Consider the following 23,011-nt stretch of genomic DNA (forward strand, 5'->3'; position numbering starts at 1 on the left):
GTCTTCTTTCATCTCTTAATATGGATTTGAAGGTACTATGAAATGTTCGGCTTCCTGTTTAGCAGAAGCGCTGCTTGTTTTGCTGGGTTTTTTTTTTCCAGGGGACGGGAAGGAGCGGGGGAGTCTGGATGTAGGGGAGAGAGTAGAAAACGTTGGCTCTGTCCATGGTCAAAGTAATTCAGCTGTAATCCCCCTTTCTCTTCCTCTCCTGGAGCTCTATTCATATTCTAATCACAGCTTTTCCTTCCCTAAACCAGCCACTTTAGCAGAGCCCGAGCTTTGCACTTTTACTTCCACTTCCAGCACCTAGAACCGCCTGCAGAATAGGCAACTTTCTTTGCAGTCCTGCTCCCTTCCACCCCTACAACGTTGTCCTAAACATCGCATGTAACATTTTGTTCTTTCCACGCATCCCGGGGAGCACACACAACCTTCCCTTCTCTTACAGACTTGCACGTCAAGTGCATACAACTTACACAACGTGCCGCCGCCCCGTACAACACATGCAGTTTACGTGCAGTCCCCGGCGAGCCAGGGACACACACTGGACCGTCAGCTCTGATCACGGGCAACTTTCTCCGTTACCCCTCCCCAGCCAAACTGAGTTTGCAAGGCCTGTGGGGCCCAACTTAAACTGGGGAAGGGGGGGGGGAAATCGATCGATAGAGTCTTTACACACAGCAGCACCCACGTCTCCTGCTTGTTTGAAGAGCTGAGCCAAATTTGAGCTCAGGCTGTAATGAACCAAATACTTGTGGGCGGGGGGGAATGGAAAGGCCGCTGGAACTTTAAATCAAAAACGTTTCTAATGCTCTAACCGAGGAGGGAAGTCGAAGTGTTGGGATTGCGTAGATCTAAGGCCCCCCTTTTTGGAGGAAAGCTTTTCTTATTCAAAACAGCATCACAATGGGCTTCACATCGAGCCTTGCCACATCCCCATCTGACTAGCAGCCATTCATCAGGCTGGCTGGCCTATCAATGACATTTCTCCCATCAGGGCTCCTATAAAATGATGCTTTTTCCCATGGAACATCCGCAAACATTTTGACGGGTCTGGCTTTGCCCTGCTGGATTACTGAGTGTTCCTCTCTCTCCCTCTCTAACCTCCCCCCACCCTTCTCTCTCCCCTCCCTCTGTTCTTGGTGTGCATCTCTGAGCTAGGGGATCTCCAGACCCCGGGACTTTGGGGCTTCTGTACTGCCCATGGGAAGAGCATGCATTGTGGGTTACTGGAGGAACCTGACATGGATTCCACAGGTTAGTCCAAGACTCGAGACAGCAGTCTCCCATTGCAGCCAAGTGGAGGCTATTCAACTTGACAGTGATCACGGAGGAAATATACTAGACTCTAATAGGGTGATAAGTTACCCGGCTTCCAATCAAACGTGCATAGTGTGTGTGTGTGTGTGTGTGTGTGTGTGTGTGTGTGTGTGTGTGTGTGTGTGTGTGTGTGTGTGTGTGTGTGTTTTCAGTTCACCAGAAAGAGCCCAAGGGGGGGGCAAAAAAGTTGTGTTAAAATGTGAAGGGTTGGTTGGAGCCCTGAGTTTACACTTGTAGCTGTGGTGCAGGCTGGATTTTTCCTCGGGATATCAGCAAACTAATTTCCTCTCTGCCTTCAGTTTTAGGCAGTGGCTAGATTTGAGCGAAGCCTTTCCAGGGCAATACATTACGGTATTAATAAGGATCGGTTTTTTTTAATGACCTCATCCAAATGGCGTCTTGTGGGAATAGCTAGAATTCAAGCCGGTTTGGAAGGGAGTCCATCGCTGGGGCGGACTGACTGAGTAGGAAGTTTTTCGGATTTTTTGCAATTCAAGCCAGGGTTAGGTGTAAAGACCTTGGTTGGAATGAAACGGGTATCGTGGCTAACCTCTTCGTAACCGCGGCAAGCAAAGAGAGCCCCGGGCGTCCTTAGACTACAGGGGATGGATGCGGAGCTGAGTCAGAGGAGTATCCTAAAGTGTATTTGTCCGGTTCCTGCCAGCCCCTGGCACTGCAGCGTTGGCAAGGCTCGTGCTTTGGAAATCAGGTGGCAGTGGATAGCAGTTTTGGTGGCTTCTAATGTTGCGGATAAGTTCGGAGTATTCACTGAAACACATGCTTTATTAGCTCCGTTCATGTAAGGCCTTCCATTTCTTCCCAATGCCAGCTGTCAGTTAGCTACCTTCCCAAACGAACCCACCTCTCTTTTTGGACTGTTCACCTGGCGTCCCCCTTTGCCCATTATGAAATCGATTTAAAAATCGTGCACACACAGAATAGACATTTCTAGATTTATTCTATATCCAGCCAGATTTTACACTGGGCCACACCAGCCTGTCCTGACATAGGAAACCAGTTCCCACTCAGAAGCAGATCCCTGAATGCAACAGTAACCTTTGCGCTTTTCTAAGAAGAAAAAACTTTCCAAAAGGTCGGTCGGTCGGTCTCTCTCTTTCTCTCTCTCCCTTGGTAAAGTCCTCTTTCAAAATAAGCCCAACTTGGAATCATTTCCATTTTTCACTTGAGAAATCGTAAGTGGACGTTTGCCCTGATTTGCGGCTTATATTCCCCTTACGCAGGTTTCTACTGAGTTTTAGTAATTTATAATTAATTATATATTGCCGGGCTGAACAAATACTGGGGATCCGACCCTTCTCCCAACGAAGTCAATAGGAGTTTTTCCATTGACTTCAATGGGTGCAGGATCGTGCTTGTGATGTTGATCAAAGAGTAATTATGGGCCAGATTCTCGAGTCCTTACCCGCTGAGAACTCCCAGTGCCTCCATGAGAGTTTTATCCGAGGAAGACCGACAGGATCCACCCTAATCGAACTAAAACTTCTTTTATTTGGCTCCTTCTCCCTGGCCGAGCTGTATTTTCCACTGGGGATTCGCCTGTGTGTGTCTTTCACTCGGATGCAAAGAATCTCTCTCCTCCAGTTCAGTGTCGTTAGAAGGAACGCAGGTACCTCTAGCATTAGAAGGATTGTCCAGAAGTAAGTTGCGGGTATGTGTATGTGTGAAAATCCTGACACCCTGTCTGCTCTCTACCAATTATCACCGGTTCGGGTAGGAGTCGATGCTGGCTGTTGAAAGAGGCCCCAGATATAAAGAGAGCCTAAAGTCTACTACCGGATCGCATGCAAGTTGAAAGAGAGAGACGCTTCCCCACCTAAATGTGAGCTTCTTTCCCGCATGCACCCGCATAAGCAAACGCCCGATATTTACATCTTTAATAATTTTTTAAAAAATGCAGAGTGTGAGATCATTGTACTGGCTTTTTGCTGCAGAAGCTCCAATTATGTGCATGCACTGAGAACTAAACGCAACAGCTGGAACTCAAAACCTTTTAGGGGGGGCAAAAAAAGGCTGACTGGGGCGACTTTACAAAAAGATGTGACCCTTTCACCAAAAAAAAAAAAAAAAGGAGTTTGTTTTCTCAGGATGAAAATGTTTTGAAACGAATGAAGCGTTGTACTGGTTGATTTGCAAGACTCGCTCTAAGGCAGCCCAGCCCACACTGCGCCTACTTTTCAGTGAAGAGTCGTTAAACAGTAGGAGAAAGTTGCCCCTCTTAGCAGGACGCAAACCAGACTTATTTATGGGCACTGCTTGTTACTTATCGGTGTAACAGGCGATTGGAATCACAGATACTGTCAATCCCAACAGTCAAAGCTGTGCCCCTAAGGCCGCCTCTCTGTGCTGCCGTTCTTTAAGGGCGGTATGGTTATGATAAATGGCAACGATTGATGAAGATAATATTAATCAGAAAACATTTTAGCTTTGCTAAACAGATGGCAAGAAAAGCGGAGCTTTGCAGTTGTCTCATTCAGACACCTTAGTCTCCCTTTCAGAGGACTTAATCCAATTAGCTTTTCTTCTGAGTTTCAGTTGTTATGTAAAGATCCTATGGCGTTTGTGGAGAAATATAGCTTCATTGAAAAAAAAAATCAGCCATGTTTTAATTTCTCTTTATCGGTTTTATTTTGTCGTTGTTTTAAAGTAAGGGGGGAACCCAACCACTCTGTAACTTTTAATTGCAAGGCACTGAAATCACTTAATAATCTTTGCCTTGTAAAATAAAATGTCATCCGCTTAAATCCAGCCTAGCTAATAGTCAATTAAGATATAGCGTGCATGGAAATAAGTTATTTTTTAACCAATTCAAAGAAGAAATCGATTGCTGTTTAAAACGAAAATCCTACTAAAAATTCACAAGACAATGCTGAAGATCTCATTAAAAGGAGAGGGGATTTTGTAATACTTCCAGATTTGTAGCAATGTTCGAAGTCCCCCTCCCCCCTTAATATGCAGCAAGTGCTCAGAATCAAAGGCAAAATTTTGCTGGAGTGAAAGTGAAGGCTGCATCCACACACCCAGGGAGCGATTCCGTTTCCTTCTCATTTTTTGTTCTGTTAAAGAAATATCCTTTAGCTGAGGTGTGGGACAGGAGGGAAGAGAGATGATGAAGAAGAGAATCACTTCTTATTAGCAGCAGGGATCCAGGAGCTCCGGTCTGGAAACTAATTGAAATAGACAAGAGGAAGCAACAACAGAACTGGTGGTCCTGGCCCCTGATAGCTGAGGCATTTCCCGATTGTTCAAACACGGCTGTATAGGCGATTGCTGTATGGAGAGAACCCAACCCGTATTCAGGAAGGAAAAAAGCCCCCAGATTTCTTGGCGAGGGATAGACGGTTGTTAGTGTGTCTGCCCTTCCCCTCCCTTAATGAAGATAGGCAGTTGTTAGTTTTTGCAAAGGGACCCCCACTCTTACTGGCGATGCTGTTTAAAGGCACTTACGGTCCAGCGTTGGGCACAGATTGATTTTGTTTTTTTCTGCAAGGCGCTGCAACTTAAAGGAAAGTGTAAAAACCCAGGCCCTGCAGAGGCACTGCTGGCTGGCAGCTCATCCTGCCCTTTGTTTTAGACGTACAAAGGAAGAGCAAGGAGTAGTGGGGGATCTTCACAGAGGGGTTGGGTTTTATGGCCCTAATCAGAAAGAGCTTTTCTTCCAAGGGCTCCTTCAGGCTCATTAAAACGGACCCCAAACAAGCAGCCTAATACTAGTACCTGTTTGCCTTGGGGTGAAGGAGAGAGACTCATTGCCAGGCCCATCCCTCCCCTCAACCAAGCCCCTGCCTACTCCGACCTCGGCCCCACCCCCACATGTCCTTTACCTCCCCAGTCAAAGGGGGAGTCCACCACCCACAGCACTATCTTGGATTTCCCCCAAATCCCTGCCAGTTCCCCCCTCCCCAGCTCCTCCTGGGTCCCCTTCCTTCCTGCGCTCCATACAGCCTCCTTTGCCATCCAGCTGGGATCTTTCTCTGGGGGCTGGAGGGGGAGCCGTTCCCTAGGGCTGCTGGCCAGGGAGGAAGTGACTCCGTGGAGAGAGTAGCCGCCGTCTGGCCAGTCGCATTGCACGCAAGAGAGCTACACGCTTACACCTGCCACACACACATTATGAACCAAGCCAAGAAGGGTCGGATCCTGGCGTCTTTAATCCGCCCCCGCCCCCATCGCGCATTGCAACGGTAAGGACTGGAGGAGAGGGCTTAATTTCTGGACACAATTCTGCGGTCAGGGACAGGGATAGGTGCTCGGGCACCATGCTGATGGCTGCACTGCAAGCACCCGAAGAGACAAGGTGGGTGGGGTACGATCTTTTTTATTTGTCCAATTTCTGTTGGTGAGCGAGACAAGCTTTCCAGCTACTCAGCGCTCTTCCGCTGGTAAGCACCTAGGCAGCTGGAAGCCTCTCCATAGAGCTGGGCAGAGTCACTTCTGTGGTAGGGAAGTTATCTCCAGACTTGTGCCTCCTCACAATTTAAGGGCCAAAGTGTAGCCCCCACCCCCACGCGATGCAGCCCCACTGAAGTAGGCAAGGTGTGAGTAAGAACAGAATTTGGCCCTTAAATCGTCACCATCTGCCCTGCTGCTGTGAATAGCCTATTCCTTCACAGCCACCTCCAGAGCCTTTCACATGGCGGAATTCTCCCCGGAGTGGGCCAATCCAATTGAAATCAATGGGAGTCCTGGCCAGTAGGAGCTGCTGCAGGGAGAGGGTTGAGAGCTACCGCACGTAGAATTAGGGTTGGCTTCAGGGAGCCTTGGGCGCGCAGAGCGGTGCTTTGTGCGCGCTGATGGTACCTTGCGCGGCCTGAGCGGTGCCCAACCGCTGGAACGCACAGGACCGCCCTGCGCCTTCCTGCACACAGAAAGAAAAAGTTTGCAAGGCAGTGTAAGTACTAACAGGTTTCCATAGCCACAGCCCTCCCCCCCCGTGACATCACCATGGTGACTGCAGGGAGCTGGGGGGGGCAGCTCCCAGAAAAGGGTAGCAAAATATTATATGTTTGCTGGGTTTGTTTGTTTTGGTGCTTTAAAAGGAGTTTGGGAGCAGGGGGCACCGAGAAAGCAGCAGCGAGCCCACAACAAAGGGGGAGTGAGTGAGTGGAAGGAGCAAGGATCCAATGGAGCATGCATGTCCCCCTCATACAATGCAGGAGCCCCTGCAGCTTGCTGTGAAATAAAACCATGCAGAAGAGAAGAGGGGAAACCCTGCTGAACAGCTCCAACAAATCATTCTTAATCACTCATTAACAATCCTGTCCAAACAAACTTGGGAGGGAGGGGCATCTAGAACCATCAGTTCTTTGGCCACCTCGGAGAGCAATCTTCCTTGCAGCCTAATGATTAGTACTACCCACTTCCTTGCGTGAGCTGACACAATGCAGCTGGATTTTGCATAGCATCTTTGGTTGACATAATCTTCTTAGGTGCTCCACAGAGCTACCTAGCAAAGGGTCAGAGAGAGAGAGAGAGAAGCAGAGGTGTAGCGGCAAAGGAGAATAGTGATGTGTTGAGCTTAGATTTGAAATGCCTCTGTCTACTACCTGTTGAATAAGCATGCTAACAGTATTGCTTTTATATTTTCAGGACAGGGCAAAGAGCTAGTTTCCCCAAAAGAATAAAGGAATTCTCTCATGTCATCTTAGTATTGCATGATACACTGAGTCATACAGACACCAAACAGGCCTCACATCCAGAGATGCCACAAGAAACAGAGTTCTGCAATGAACGATTCCCCTCCCTCCTCCAGATGATGTGTCAGAATGTAATCCTTTCATCAAAACAGTAGCTTTGTTTTGGTGGTGGTGATGTTTTAGTTATTTTTAGGGCAGTTGTGTGTGCGCTTTCCTTTTTCCTTGGTGGGTAGCTTTACCTACACATACCTTAAGCCATGTCCCAGAGGTCGAAATCTCCATCACTTCCCATCCTTTTGGGTTCCAGAAGAACAGCATCTCTTTCCTAGGAAGGGAACTAGAGACCATGCAAGTGTTGCCAGCTTGCCAGGCATTATAAAACCCTTTGCAACTGCTCTGTACCACCGGATGTCAGGGCTAGGAGATAATGGAAAGGAGATAGTTTTGCAGTAGAATGTTTTTGCTGGATGTATGTGTAAAGTATGGAGACACTTGTTGCTACAGATTTTTGGACCCCATGTTGCTCCAAATGAAATCAATGGCAAAACTTCCACTTACTTCAGTGGGAGAGGGATCAGGTCCTTTTGGAGTGGTAGGACCTAAGGCTGACACTTTGGGCCTGATCCAAAGCCCATTAAACCCAATCAAAAGGCTTACATTGATTTCAGAGAGCCCTTAAAGCACTTTTGGTGTGAACCCTGAAATGCTTAAATCACGTGAAATAATGAAAGCATTTTGGCATTAGTCTAATTTTGGGATATATTCTCATCACTGCATGAGGATAATTGATTCCCTGTGAATGAAGCTGACATTATAGCTACATAGCTTTAAAATAAACTCATGTGTTTTAGTAACAAACATTCTGTTTGATTCATTTGCATTTTAAAAAAAAAATCTAGAATGTAAACATTCACTCATAATAGCAATAAAGGCTTTCATACACTGATTTTGTTAATGCAAATTGATATAAAGATGTAACCACTTTAAATCTTAACAAATATTAGTGTCCTAGTTGGCAAAGAGATTGATTATAAAACTTTAAAACATTTGAATAATAATACAGTATTTAACATTAGATCTCAAAATTTTTGAAATGCAAATTAGTGGTTTACTTTGTTGCTGGAAAACTACCTATCTTTTCATAAGATGTTTCCAAAACAATTTGCATTGTTATCTAGGAGACAAACTGTTCATTATGGCTGAAGTGTGTTATATTTCTTTATTGATCGCTTATGCTGTGGTAGAAATATGCTTGTTAGATTCTGTACTCCCATATACATAGTGCATTGTGTTAATTGGGCTGAGCCTATATTCCTTTTACACCTTGAAGTTGAAATGTTTTCTCCTGTGTACTATCGTGGTGCTGCTGGCATTATTTTGGGTGTTATGCTGGAAGAACTCTTAGTGAGAATGGGATAGGCACGAGGATCAAGCCCTTACATTGTATCAATGCATTTATATTAAATCCTGCTTTTCAGAGATTTTTGGACTGAGGTCAGACATTGACGTTCAAAGTTCTAGTCGGGGGGGAAAAATCATCTACATTTTCTTCAATTGCTATTGAATTATTTTCAAAAAATTGAGGGAAAAACATGGTAGTTTTCTCAGATGTATGTGTAAAATGAGTGAAGGTGCTTTATTTGCCTGCTGTTTATAAATGCTTGAATAGCCTGGAGAGGGGCACAACAGTGCCTCATTTTGCAAAAGTAGAGTGAGAAAATCCTTTTTTAAGTTACGGTCCTGAACATTTTACTTGGGCAAAACTCCATTTGAAGAAAGGGCTCCAGAACTGGGCCCTCTGGACATGTGTGTGAGACTGCAATGGTGCTTCCAGTGGACATTGTGCACTGGTGACCCCCCCTACTCTCATCTGAAATACAGAACAGTCCAATAACTGATTCATTGCAGTTGTTCTTGTCTACTGAGTTAAAGTTTCACATCGAATATTTAATCTGTTCATACAGTGAGGACTATATTTTATTTTTAACATCCTCATGCTGAGACACTAGGGTTCTGTGCTACATGCCAGTATTATTAAAATATAATGAAGCATAATTTGAAAACACCCTTATTATTTTAACCCTCCCCCGCAAAGAATAATCAGTCCGCAGGGAGGAGGGGTTCAATAAAAATAAGGGCAGTATGGAGGAGAGGGGGAAAGGCTGGATGGAGCAGCAGCATCCGACTGTAAAACACCAGGCTTTCTTCTTTGTTTATAAAGAAGGAAGAGAGGAATTGGGGTGAACGTCAAGGGGAATGGGTTCCACACTTTGGAGCCTCCCCCTGCGAAATCCTGACATGAAAGTGCAATGCTGGGATCGCTGAGCTGTGGGTGGTGTCTGAACACACATCCTCCTTCAGGTCAAGACTCAAAGCTGGGCTTGAGTACAGTCAGAACTGTAACCACGCCTTTGGAGCAGTGGTGGGCTGTCATGTACCTAACGCAGGTATAAAGTCCGCACTTTGAGTGGTATTTGACATTACACGACAAAAAAATAATCAACTCTCTAGTGTATGAATACTGAAGTAGGTGAATTTCCTGATTTCTCCCCTCATATCTAGTTCCATGGATCTGTGCTGAATTTTATATTGATGCCATTGTAACGGAAAACAAATACGCTCTAAGACTTGATCCTGCTGGAGCCTGAAACTCATAGCAGCTGAGTAAACGGACTGCTGACATTCTAGTTAGGATGATGGGTGGTATAATGGGTTTTGCCATGAGGGATACTATAGAGAATAGTAGTAACGAGGAAGGGTAATTGGTGATGATTACGCCAGTTTGGGCATATGGAATGTTGTTTTTAATATGTACGTATTCAAACTTTTGTGTATGTACATGTGTGTCTGTGTGTGCATGTTTCATTTGCATTCATATGTAAGTGTGTATGTATAGTATAATTTTCTTCTTGATAGAAGGCCCCATCCTGCCATTTCCACCCCCCCATCCCTTCCACGGAAAACTCCTGTTGAAGGAAATGGGAGTTCCTCATACAGAGGGCTTGATCTATAATGAGTTTTTATAATACTTGTGAATGTAATTTTATTTTGCATCCATGTCACATATGTAACTGGCAGTTGTGGGTTTGCCCCCTTCCTGTTTATTCTCTTCTTAGATATTTGCATGAAGATCTGTTCATTAAGTATAAGACATCAGCGGCATTGACTTCAAACATGGTCAAGAGTTCACCCTCTGAGCATAAGTAATTGATCATGTTAAATGTTTTTGGCAAGTTTTCCCCTTCACGATAAATCTGTCATCGAGAAAGAAAGAGGGGGTCAGCAGGAGGATGGGGCTCACTGGCTTCAATAACTGAGAAAAGACTCCCTTGCAGTTTAAAGTGCCCCCACCTGTCCAAGAAAGGACAAAATGCTGGGTTCAGGAATGTTTTGTTTCTTTCCCTGTGACTGCAGTTAAGTGTGTGTGGCGGGTGGGAGGGGGTTGGAAAGTGAAATTATTTCTCTAAAATGGTCTTTGTTATGTGAGTGAAATAGCCAGTTCTCAGCAGCTAGCACACCAGGGTTCACAATTAACAAATTCTCACCAGTTTTCTAAATAAGAGCTCCTGTATTATGATGATGAACAACAACAGAAGAACCAGGATAGCGGGATAGACAGGTGTCTTTCAGAGAAACAGTCCCAACTAAAACCCACCGCATTAAGAAAGAGAGAAAGTTATTCTAAAGCATTCAGCTCTTGATACGCATTTCGATTTCATGATTTCTCTATGCTATTCCTGGCCTGATCCTGCAGTCATTAGGTGAACTAAACTGCCACTGAAGACAATAGGAACTTTGGGCAAATCAGTACTACAGGGTTAGGCTCTTATGTTATGTCAGCACATCCATTGTAAACCCTGTTCTTCAAGGGGGAGAGTTAATTCAGTTACAAAGTTGATAGCAGTCTTGAAAGAAATAGGAGTTTTGCCTGAAGTCAGGACTTCAAGAGCAGATGATTAGAAATTGTTGTGGATTAAGGAGAAATGTCCTCAGACACATTATTATTTGAGTCACTGCTTTTTTTCCCTTCCTTCTAATCAGTACTCACTTTTAAAGTTTTTGTAAAACCTACTCTGATCAGAAAAATACTAATGGGCCTCCTACAGCCAGCTTTCTCCAGCACAGCTGTTTCAGGTGATGCAGCTAGCCGGGGCCTGACACCACAAACCTGGACTCATATGAGCATTCCCATTACATTGGATGGGGCTACCTGCAGGAGTAACAGCTACTCACTGAAGTAGGCGTTTATAGAATCAGGCCCTGAGTAAGCAAAACACTGAAATACAGATGCTGTGAACTTTAGGTTGTTACACAGATTGACAGGGCCTGAACCAGAGCCTAATGGAATCATTCGCTGGGAGTCTCTCCATTGACGCCAAGAGGCACTGGATTCCACCCTTAGCCTGTGGTACATTTATACTGCAATAAAATAGCAAAAATAATTACCATAAGAAATCATCTTGATTACAGCAGATAAAAGAGATGTAGGGTGACTAGCGATCCGCTGAATGGAATGATACAGTGGGTTAAAACATACTTTTCCTGTATTGTATTCATTTCTGCACAATATCTGATGAGTGCTAAAGCTACACGGAGATAGGGTGCACCTGCTATTGGTGATGAAAACCAGTTGCCAGAGGTAATGTTGGAGGGGGGAGGAAGGCCTAAATCAGCACAATGTACATCCAGCTTCTGGAGAAGCCTGTTCTCCTGGGCTTCTAAAGTCTACCACTGGACATATTTTTGTGCCATGAAGGAAGCCCTGGGGCCTGAAAGAGGTTCTGCTTGAGTGGGCCTCTTCACCTGCACACAGCCTCATTGCCCCAGCAGAGCTCCTTGCAGGTTCATGGCCCTGAACTCCATCACACATGGGAATAGCAGAGTTTAAAAACAGACCTTCAAACTATATTGCAAAGTAAGGCTCACGCTTGTACCTAAGATTTACTCCACCCACCCCGCTGCCTCCTCTGAAAACAATGGGAGCTGCCAAGTGCTGAACTCTTCTGAAGATCTGGTCCTCTAGTTTGCCTTTCTCGCCAACAGCAATAATAATGGAGCCCAAACTTGTGGTCGACTCTGTAGCAGGGCCATCAAGAGCGGGTTCAGGCCCCGGTGAAAAAATTTTTCAGGCCCCCCAGCAAGGGCAGACCAGCTAAACAGGGCCCAAGAAGCCAGGGAAGCAGGGCCCCGGGCCCTGGTAATTTGTACCGGCTTCCTCTCCTCCTCGTCGGCCCTGCTCTGTAGCCCCGGGTTTCCCAAACTTGGTGCCAACATTCCTCTCCTAAACACAGGGTGACAGAGACAATACTTGCCCCCCCAATATAAACTAGGGCTGTAAAGCGATTAAAAAAAATTATGATTAATTGCATGATTAAAAAAGTTAATTGCGATTAATCACTGTTAAACAATAATAGAATACCATTTATGTAAATATTTTGGGATATTTTCTACATTTTCAAATATATTGATTTCAATTACAACACAGAATACAAAGTGTACGGTGCTTATGTATGATTACAAGTATTTGCACTGTAAAAAAAAAAAGAAATCATATTTTTCAATTCACCTAATATAGGTACTGTAGTGCAATCTCTTTATCATGAAAGTTGAACTTACAAATATAGAATTATGTAAAAAAAAACCAGACAAACCTACATTCAAAAATAAAACAAGTGGGGGTTAGGGTGGAGGCTGACAGCTCGCGACCCCCCAGGTAATAACCTCACAACCCTCTGAGGGGTCCCAACCCCCAGTTTGAGAACCCCTGCTTTAGCGCATCTGGCATGTAAATATCTTGCAACACCAGCTACAACAGTGCCATGAGAACTCCTGTTCTCACTTTTAGGTGACACTGTAAACAAGAAGAGGGCAGCATTATCTCCTGTAAATGTAAACAAACTTGTTTGTCTTAGCAATTGGCTGAACAAGAAGTAAGACTGAGTGGACTTGTAAGCTCTGAAGCTTTAATAGTTTTGTTTTTGTATGCAGTTATGTAACAAAAAAAATCTACATTTGTAAATTGCACTTTCACTATAAAGAGATTGCACTACAGTTCTTGTATGAGGTCAATTGAAAAATACTATTTCTTTTGTTTATTATTTTTACAGTGCAAATATTTATAATCAAAACTAATATATGCACTATGATTTCAATTACAACACAGAATACAATATATAAGAAAATGTAGAAAAACATCCAAAATATTTTATAAATTTCTATTGGTATTCTATTGTTTAACAGTGCGATTAAAACCATGATGAATTGTGATTAATTATTTTAATTGAGATTAATTTTTTGGAGTGAATCACGTGAGTTAACTGCTATTAATTGACAGCCCTAATATAAACATTTTAATTGGTGTGGATGGGGCAGCAAAGGGCATTCCTGGGGGAGGGGAGGAGGGCTCATGGACTGGTAGGCTGCAGTTAGAGAGCATTTTAATCCCATGGACAGAGCAGCCTGTTTACCTCTCCAGCATGCTGGATCATTTCCACTTGGAGCTCCCGCAAACAGCCTATTGAGCAGCTAGCATTCAGCGCTGAATACTCAAGATTAGATTCTTGTCTTCTTGTGGTGTAAGTGAAAGAGGAAGCTCCCGTTTCTTTTTTCATGTTTCCTGGGCTTTCTTGTGCATGGTAGGGAGTGGAGAGTGGAGCCTTCTCCGGGAGGTCAGCCTCGCAGTTTGAGAAACCTCTAGGATGTCCCAGCAAAGATCAGTGTCCCACAGTACTACGGACTGTACATATACACACTAAGGGTTCTTGTCAGAAGCTGGGAATGGGTGACAGGGAATGGATCACTTGATGATTACCTGTTCTGTTCATTACCTCTGAAGCACCTTTAACATGTTTCTTGGACCAAAGACAATTAACGCTGAAGTAGTTCCAACAGAACGATGGGCCAAGAAACTAGAACGTAAAGAAACTACTACAACAAGAATGCTACACACTTACCCCTGTTGGGAGTGGGAAAGTATGTTTGATTTCAAAGAGGCCGTGTCTGGGAACTTGCCACGGTAATGAGCTATACCAGCTGCAGCAAGATTATGTTACATAAGCATCCCTGAGGATCAGTCCTACAGGAGGAATAGAAGACAACTACACAAAACCAAGAAGGACTTTGACTTAGTTTCTTAAGGCCAACCAAGATACTACCAGTAGTACTCCTGGATGGGCTGACACACAATACACATCCAGTCAATGACAATGAAATTACAAAAAACAGTAAATCCAGGCTCAAGGTAGCAGATCCACCTCAAGGAGTGTTCTGAGAAAAGGTGGCCATATGATCAGAAAGCCACTGAGCTTGACAGATAATTGTTATTGACTAATGGTCCAGAGGAGGCAGAAGAATCCTTTCATTTGCCCTGAGAGTTGACGTCATCTACTCTAACTTACAGCCTAAACATCTCTGTGTTTTATTAATTGTCCATATTGATTTTTGGTGGTGGTTTGGGTTGACAGTATATTAGTTGCATTTGTTTGACTGTTTTAAAAAAAGATATAACATCAGCCACTAGAATCGATGGCGACTGACCCCTGCCATGTACCAGGAGTATAATTGTTTGTAACCCAGTCCCACGTCAGGTGGCTGGGGCTAGGAAATAAATCTCGTGTTTTGGTCAAGTTTTCAGAGTGATCGTGATTTTTTCCCCTTTAAAAGAGAGGGACTCTTCCAAAAGCTTCCAGTGCTCTGTTGTAGTCAACCCTAGGACACTTCCAACAGTGCATAGTACAGTATGCTTCTCAGGCGATGGAGGCATTTGGTGTATGCAACTAGCAGCGAAACAGCATGTGTTACAGGAGATAAGGAAGGAGTAAGACATGAGTGGGTTTCTAGTCAGAGCAAGTGACATACAGCTAGCTCTGGCTATAAGCCTGTCCATGACTTGCTGCTTTATAATCACCTACAGTGCACACTATTAGGGAGCTGGTCCCAACTCTGCTAGATTAGTCTGTATTAATGGCAGCAAGGGTTGGATTGTGGGGAGAATATTCTGGTGGTACTTGACTCATGGCCTCATTGCCAAGCTTTCACCCTAGTTTGCTCTCCCCTCAACTCTCCCCCCACCACCTTCTCCTGTGGGCTACTACTTCCTTCACCTTTCCTCTCATAGATGCTGTCTCTCTTCCCTTTTCTCTTTCCCCTGTCCCAGGGCGGCTTGCTTTCTGGAGTGCACGCTTCAAGCCTTGGTATAATAACTAGGAGTAACAGGATGAATTTAAGAAAAAGAAACATTAGGCTGAAGATACACTTCCTAGTAGGGAAGAGTCTATTAGAGTGAATAATAACATCTTCAGGGAAGGGATGGAACATTTAAAACTAGACTAGACAAGCCATAGACTAGAATACACAGTAGGGAACAGTCCTAGCAGGGCCCCGGAACGTGGTTAAACTGACCTGCTAGATCTTTTCCAGGCTAATTTCCATGCTACTCAACCACAGTGGATAAACACAGTTAGATGTTAATGCTTAAATGATTAGCATTGAAATAGTTAAATGTTGTCAGTTTAAAACTGTTGTCATTAGGCTACGCAGTTGACACCCCTTGTGATAAACTAGACAAGTATCTTATAGCTATTGGGTCAAATTCAGTCCAGAGGTAACTCTGTTAAAGTCAGGGGAGAGATGCCAAGGATGAGTTTTCTCCATTGTTTCATTGGCCTGGTCTACACTGAGGGGGGGTGTCGATGTAAGATACACAACTTCAACTATGGGAATAGCATAGCTGAAGTCGACATATCTTATTTCAATTTACCTCCCGTCCTCACGGCGCGGGATCAACAACCACGGCTCTTCCGTCGACTCCGCTTCTGCCATTCACCCTGGTGGAGTTCCAGAGTCAACGGGAGCGTGTTTGGGAACCGATATATTGTGTCTAGATGAGACGCGATATATCGATCCTCGATAGATCGATTGTTACCTGCTGATCCGGCGGATAGTCTGGACATACTCATTGTTTCAGGAAATAACTATAGACTGGTTACATTCTGGTCCCTGCTAGAGGGTTTTCTTCACCACCAGTAGTATTCACAAATTAAATAAATAAATAAGAAATACACTGAAGGCACAGCTCCTGCAGAAAATGGAGCCACCAGGGAAGTTTTATTTATATACAGGTAGTGCTTTATGTATTTAGTGTCTGATCCAAAGCCTGTTGAAAGCAATAGAAAGACCCTACTGGCTTCAGTGGGCTATACGCAGGTCCCTATTGCAGTAATGTTATGTTCAACAATTAGATCCTATCATATGAACTTTTGTGTTTCGGTTGATAGCTGTTAGGCCCTGCTCCTGCGTCCACTGAAATAAATGAGAGTTTGTCCTTTGACTTCAGTGGGTTCTGGGTTAGGCCCTTCACGATTTGCTGGGTATACTCTGGTGTGGTTGTCCTGCAGAGACCAATGGCCAAAAGTGTTTTGTTCTGTTAAGGAGAATATGGCTTGGGAGTTTAAAAGTCCTGACTTTTCCTTAATGTTAATATGGTTGATTGATTTAGGTCAAAGCAATGCTGTATTGTGTGGACTTCTCTTTCCCCAGAAGAAATATTAGAATAAGGTGCACTATTTTTTTCCTTTTACTATCATTATTACTTATTTGCACTGCAATAACATGCAAAGACCCCATACTAGGATTGTCACCCCATTGTGATAATCACTGTACTAGCACAGAATATGTGATGGTCAACGCAAATTTAGTGCTCACAAACATTGTCTGATTAATAGTTGTGGAGGCTGAAGTTCTCTGTCTACCCACATGGGCAGCAGGAATGCAAGGGTCTTTCATATCAATGTGCTTCAGGCTAGAGAGACCATCCCTAGAGACGAGAAAAGAGTTCAGTCTCCATAAAGCACTCAGTCAGCAGCCTTTCTCCTGTGATTGCCTATTAGAGCCATGTTTTTCCTGATGTGAACACTTATCCACTAGGAATAGTGTAAGATCACAAGTTAGTTCATGTAGGGCATTGGACAGTCTTTCTCTAGTAATGATATTTGGGTAGTAAGATGGAGGGTTGCATTTGATCTGGAGAACTACAGATGGAAGATTCCATGTCCTAGGGGCAGTCCCCTGAGCTGAGTCCCCAGTCCCTCCTTATACCTGCCATATTTTTTGTCCCAAGTTACACCCCCGTGTCTTGAGATGTCGCAAGAATAGCTAATTGTGGCTGGCTGGGTCAGCACTGGGATTGGCTGCAGAACGAGGTGGCAGTGACAGATGTAGTAGATGCAACTCTTCCCTTTGAAAATGTTGAACCAATACCACAGCGTGGCAGTAAGGTTCAAGTGTGCTGCAGGAACTGCCCTCTCTCAGGTAAAATGAAGTCTCCTTGACTCCATCTGGATATTAAATATCTCCTGGCACTCTTTGCGAGTGTAATGGTGTCCAGGCCAGTTTTTGCTTACACTATTCACAATCTGTAGACATAACTTCCCCTCTACTTCAACTGCTTAGCACCCAGTTTTAAATCTGCTTTGTAGTATTGTTGGAAGGCTATAATGAAAGTGATAGGAGTGGATCTCATTCAGGTTCCATTATGGGTGGTTGAATCAAAATGTTTTCCTTTGGCCCATTTCTAGCTCTAACGGCAGCCATATCCCACTTCAGAGGTGACTCAGCAATCAGCAAATCAAAGCAATCCATATAGGATGAATCCTGATCCCTGTGCAAAGCTGAAGTAAATGATTCTATTTATTGTTGTTAAATCACTTGAAAATTCTGAGTTCAGCAGGCAATCACACCAGAAGGTTTACAAAGTGGAGAGATTTGCACATTGGAGTTACGGATACTGAGAAATAACCATACAATGATTATGACAATCATACAACCAGATTGCAGAATATGGCATAACTGGTGGAAAATCCCTGCACTGTGATTGGCTGAGACAAAATAAAGGGCAGATTAGATGCTCATAATGATCTCTCTTGGCCTTAAAGCTATGACTCTGTGAATTCCTCCTTCAGTACAATTATTCACATATATAACATCCAACTACAATCTACTCTGGCTAACAGTTATTAGCCAGTCAGGATGTAGGAATTTACATAAACACAGTATATCTCAATCTCAATAGCTAGTCTTTGAATATGCAAATTTACAAAGTCTTATTGCTTACTATAATCTCTCAGCTCCAATTAGCTCCTGTAATGAGAATTTCTTCAAGCTGTTTGCCAGCAATACATATAAGAACAGCCATATTGGGTCAGACCAATGGTCCAGCTAGCCCAGTATCCTGTTTTCCGACAGTGGTAAATGCCTGGTGCTTCAGACAGAATAAATAGAACAGGTAATCATCAAGTGATCTATTCCCTGGTGTCCTCTCTCAGCATCTGGCAGTCCAAGGTTTAGGGATGCCCAGACCATGGGGTTGCATCCCTAACCATTTTGGCTAATAGCCATTGATGGACCTATCCTCCATGAGCTTATCTGGTTCTTTTTTGAACCCTGTTATAGTTTTGGCCGTCACAACATCCCCTGTCGCTTCAGCATCTCAATTCCTTCAGCTGAAGCAGAAAAATGCCAACATTTACATGACAGAGAAGAGAAAAAACAAGGAAAGAAAATTATGCTGTCAATCTTCTGTGAGAATTTAAAAAAAAAATAAAAGCTTTTGACTAACTTCCCTCTTCTCCTACAGATCATCAAGGCTCTTGTCCTCAGAACAACTGTCATATATTTAGGCTTGGCAGAATCTGATTTTAATATTTTTAAAATTTCAGCGGATATCAGAGTTTGTTTTTAGGCTTTCCTTGCCCCTTTCCCTCCAACTCCAATTTTTACTATTTAAATTTTCACAGTTACACAAAAGTATGAGTTTAAGCATTTTTTAAATTGTTATAGATTTCCTGCAATTGTGAAAATTTAAATTATGGGGGTTGTCAGACAACGAGGGTGGAGGGCGTCAGTCAATTATTATTTAATGACAGTAAATGTTGAGATTCAAAAAGTTAAATCTTTATAACCATGAAAACACAGATCGTCGGCAGCACATCAAAAGATACAAAGTAAATGAGATTGCAATAAGTTCTCAAGCAGCATTTTTCTTACCTTGCCTATTTGTAAGTTTTGATTATTAGCGATGGAAATACTTTTTCATTGGTTTGTGTATGTACGGTGAAATTGACAGTTACCAACATTTACTAATAAAAATCTAATCTTTCCAAGCCTACATATATTTGTGTTTCCTCTGGGGAATCCCAGCCTCTCTTTCCCAGTTCAGTTTTGAAACGCAGTGTAAACGAAAACATACTAGTTGTTCTAGAGAGAAAGAGCCTTACTGACTTTTAGGTAAGGAAATGAGTGGGAATAAGTAAGAGCTAAGAAGGCAGATAAAGGCCCCAGCCCTGAAAAGACTTGGGCACATGTTTAACTTTAAACACATGGTACTCCGATTGTTAAATATAGGAAGAGTCTCACTGAATTTAATGAGATTACATGTATGGGGGGAGGAATAGTTCAGTGGTTTAAGTATTGGCCTGCTAAACCCAGGGTTGTGAGTTCAATTGTTAAGGGGGCCATTTAGGGAACTGGGGTAAAAAACTGCCTGGGGGACTGGTCCTGCTTTGAGCAGGATGTTGGACTAGATGACCCACTGAGGTCCTTTCCAACACTCTGATTCTATGACAAGTTAAGCAGATTGCAAGTCTTTGCAGGACTTTGGCAAAAAGTGGGAGGTAAATTTATATATAACACCTTTTAAAAATTGTTTTAAAAACTGACCTTTCACAGCATGGGAACCCATTTTATTTTTTTGCCGGTCCTTTCCTTCCATTTGAGTTTAACTTAGAACTTTAAAAATGTCCATTTAGAAATAATTTGAGTGTGCTTTCATTAGATACAATAATAAAAATATTTTGGCCTAATAAACACATTGGTTTTCAGCCTCATTCTTTATGATAAATACTTTGGCAAATTTCATTTAGTCCAGGAAATGCTCATTACTTTGAGGAAACACCTTCAAATTGTCTTTATGAAAGTACTCTGAAGTTAATTGTCCTGTTCTCAAGTTATTTAGCAAGAAAATCAAGAATGAAAAATTACCTTGGTTTCAAGAGTCTGCTTCTTTTGGTCATAGAGAAATGGTATAATATTTATAATGTGCTTGTCTTCACTTTCATATCAAAAAATATACAAAAGCTTGCAAAATGCAGCATGTAAAATGACAGGTTGATTGACAGTCCACTTTTAGTCCCTTATATATTTACATATTATTTAAAGAGGCACTGTCATCTCAAAAACTATATTAAAAAAATCCTTACCTGTATTCTTTACTAATAGTCTAACAAAGCTACCGAATTGCATTACTATACAGAGTCCCCATGGGGTGACTGCAATAAATATTACTAGCTCGCCCACAGACAGCCCATAAAAGGTCTGAGTCCTCCCATGCGGGAAGGACTTCTGCACTGGGAAGTAATTCTTAGAGGAAGTTGAGGGGCGGATGGGTGTGTGTGCTTCCTGCGGGAGGGTGAAAGTGAAACTCCCTAGCTACAGGAGGGAAGCTGCCTTTGGACTCCATTCCTGCAATAAACAGATGTGCTTCTGTTGTTTCACAGAGCTCAGACTTGCATTGTTATTGTGGGGACTGTGCTTGGCTATGCTAACCAACCACTAAGTAGACCCCAAGGCCACAGAACAATACTTGGGCCTCAATCCTGCAAAGACAACCATACAGTGAGACCCAGGGCCTGCCTAGAGCCCTGCTACAGTCTGTAGGGGTCTGTGCATGTTCAGGGGCCTGCCCATATGGTTGTTTTTGTAGGGTCATGGCCTCTATTATTAAGATCTGAAAGAATTTAAAAATCAAACTTATTTTTTAGTTGGGTTTTTATTGTATTTTTTTGCTTAGGTGAGAAACTAAACTAGACCCGTCAGCTTCACTTTTTGTTTCTAGTCAGTTTCTCTCTCTCTCTCTCTTTTTTTTTTTTTTTTCAATTTTCGTTAGTGCACTGCCGCCATATTTGGGATCTGCAAGTCCCTGATGGCAATATTTAAATTTTTGCAAAGACATGTTTGTGCTTTTAAGAAATGCACGAAAATATTCTTATTAGTGTTGGCTGTTAGGTTTTGTAAAAACTTTTTAAAAAAATAAGAGTTAAGAATAGTTTTCTCTATAGTTAATTTGGGGCCAAAACTACCTGGCAGGTGAGCTTTACAAAACAATGTAATCCATATTCTGCCGTCATTTGCAAATCTCTGCCCTGATGCCACAATTAGATCCACATGGACAGAGTCCTTCTGATTTCAAGCAAAAATACAGCAAATCACTGTTGCAGCCTTCAGTGAGGACTGGTGGGTGCTCAGCACTTTTGCAAAGCTCATTTATTACAGGTGCTAAATATGGCTTTAGGAGCCTAATTTTAGGGACCCAATTTTGGAAATCTTGATCCAGGTGCACAGGAAATGCCTGGCTGAATGTCTGGCTGCACCAATTAGCACTGGCTGTGTTAGCCAGATTTCCATCACTCAGCTCATCATGCCAGTCACATCATTTAAAGAGGCAGACCTTTTTCAGCCAGGTTCTGTAGTGTGCTCTGTAATTTGGTAAATTTGCCAGTAATCCCCTGAACATTGAGACTCAGGGTTAGTTTCCTCTATTCTCTGCTGCTTGGCAGGTCAAATAATTTTGCATACTGGAAGAGGTTTGATAGATACTTGAATGTGAGAGCACCGGGGAAAACCCAGGGTGCTGCAGACAGTGTTGTGCGGGGTTCGCTGCTAAATTGTTTAGTGTTGCGTAATGTTGTTAAACAGCAGCTGTGTCTCATCCCATAGGTGACTGCATTAAGAGATGGGGGGATTGTGCATACTATAGTTTGTATCATACTTTGTCAGTCTTCTATATAAGGGTTCTATATAAGTTGTGCTATTAATCGAAGACAGTGGGTTTGGTATGTGTAAAGATATTGACAAGAAAAATACCACCAAATAAAACCTTGAAAAAGCTTTGCCCCCAGGGCCAGCCCCCGGCCCAGGCACTGAAGAGAAATACAGATGGCTACTCCCAGCTCCCTGTTGCTAGGATGGCTCACACAATTCTTGTTAGAAGGATGAAGAGCAGGGGATCAGGCTCCCTGCTCAGAGGTGGTGGCAGCTATGTTTGCTTTTACTCCCAGCATCTGAGCTCAATGCCATCAGGTGCATATAAGCAACAAAGGCTGCTCTCCAAAGAGCTTGCATCAAAGAGGTGGGGTTGCCTTTCTCATAGGCCTCTCAACCCTCACTCTGCTGTAATCCTGAGTGCCCGGTTCCTCTTCACTGCTGAGAGCCCATCCCTCTGCCCAACAGCACTGAAAGAGCAGGAGGGATTGGCAGCATCACTGGCTCAATTTCAGCATGTGGCAGGAACACCAGACGTGGGGCAGAGATAATGTGGTATATGGCCCTTACATAGTGTACTGGATTGACTTGCAGCAAAACTTCAACAGGCACTTTTCTTCTGTGAAAGCCAGGAAATCAGATACCCACACAGACTTGTGGTTTGTGATTGGGTAAAGTACAGATTAGTTATCAAGGTTCTATTGTAAGGTTTTAAACCACTGGGTTCAGGGTGGTCTTATGTATGGCCGTGCTGGATGTGATAGAAAGAGAAACAGCTTTCCTGAGAGGGTATAAGCATACCAGAAACAATAGCTATATGTTGCTGCAGTGTTCGTTTGCTTTAGTGGCCTTCCTGAAAAAGTATGAAAAATCCTTGATCCTCATCTGCAAAGGGAGTAAATTCTAGGAAGGAGAGCGTTAATGGTCTGATACTTCTTGGGTGTTTTGCAGTACAATGGTGAATGTGTTGCCTCTGTGCACAGAACCTGCAAACAGTTAAGAAAGGGGAGGTGGTACCAGGGCCGGCTCCAAGTTTTTTGCCACCCCAAGCAAAATTATTTTCCCGTGCCCCCTGGCCCCGCCCCAACTCCACCCCTTCTCTGCCTCATTCCAACCCCTTCTCCAAATCCCTGTCCTCGCCTCCTCCCCCAGGCGTGCCGCATTTCCCCTCCCTCCCAGACTTGCCTGGGAGGGAGGGGGAATAAGCGGAGCAGTGGTGTGCTTGG

The 23,011-nt window shown here is 43.5% G+C and overlaps 1 protein-coding gene across 1 annotated transcript in view; it reads left to right on the forward strand.

Moving 5' to 3' along the window:
• The first annotated feature begins 977 nt into the window (after positions 1–977).
• RFX4 (regulatory factor X4) overlaps positions 978–23,011 on the forward strand; it is a 129,689-nt gene continuing 107,655 nt past the window's right edge. Inside the window, 1 exon segment of the mRNA XM_030544991.1 lies at positions 978–1,257. Coding sequence (XP_030400851.1) covers positions 1,215–1,257 — 43 coding nt within the window. The 5' untranslated portion in view covers positions 978–1,214.

The sequence above is a fragment of the Gopherus evgoodei genome, chromosome 1 (assembly GCF_007399415.2).
Source record: "Gopherus evgoodei ecotype Sinaloan lineage chromosome 1, rGopEvg1_v1.p, whole genome shotgun sequence".
Classification (NCBI taxonomy): domain Eukaryota; kingdom Metazoa; phylum Chordata; order Testudines; family Testudinidae; genus Gopherus; species Gopherus evgoodei.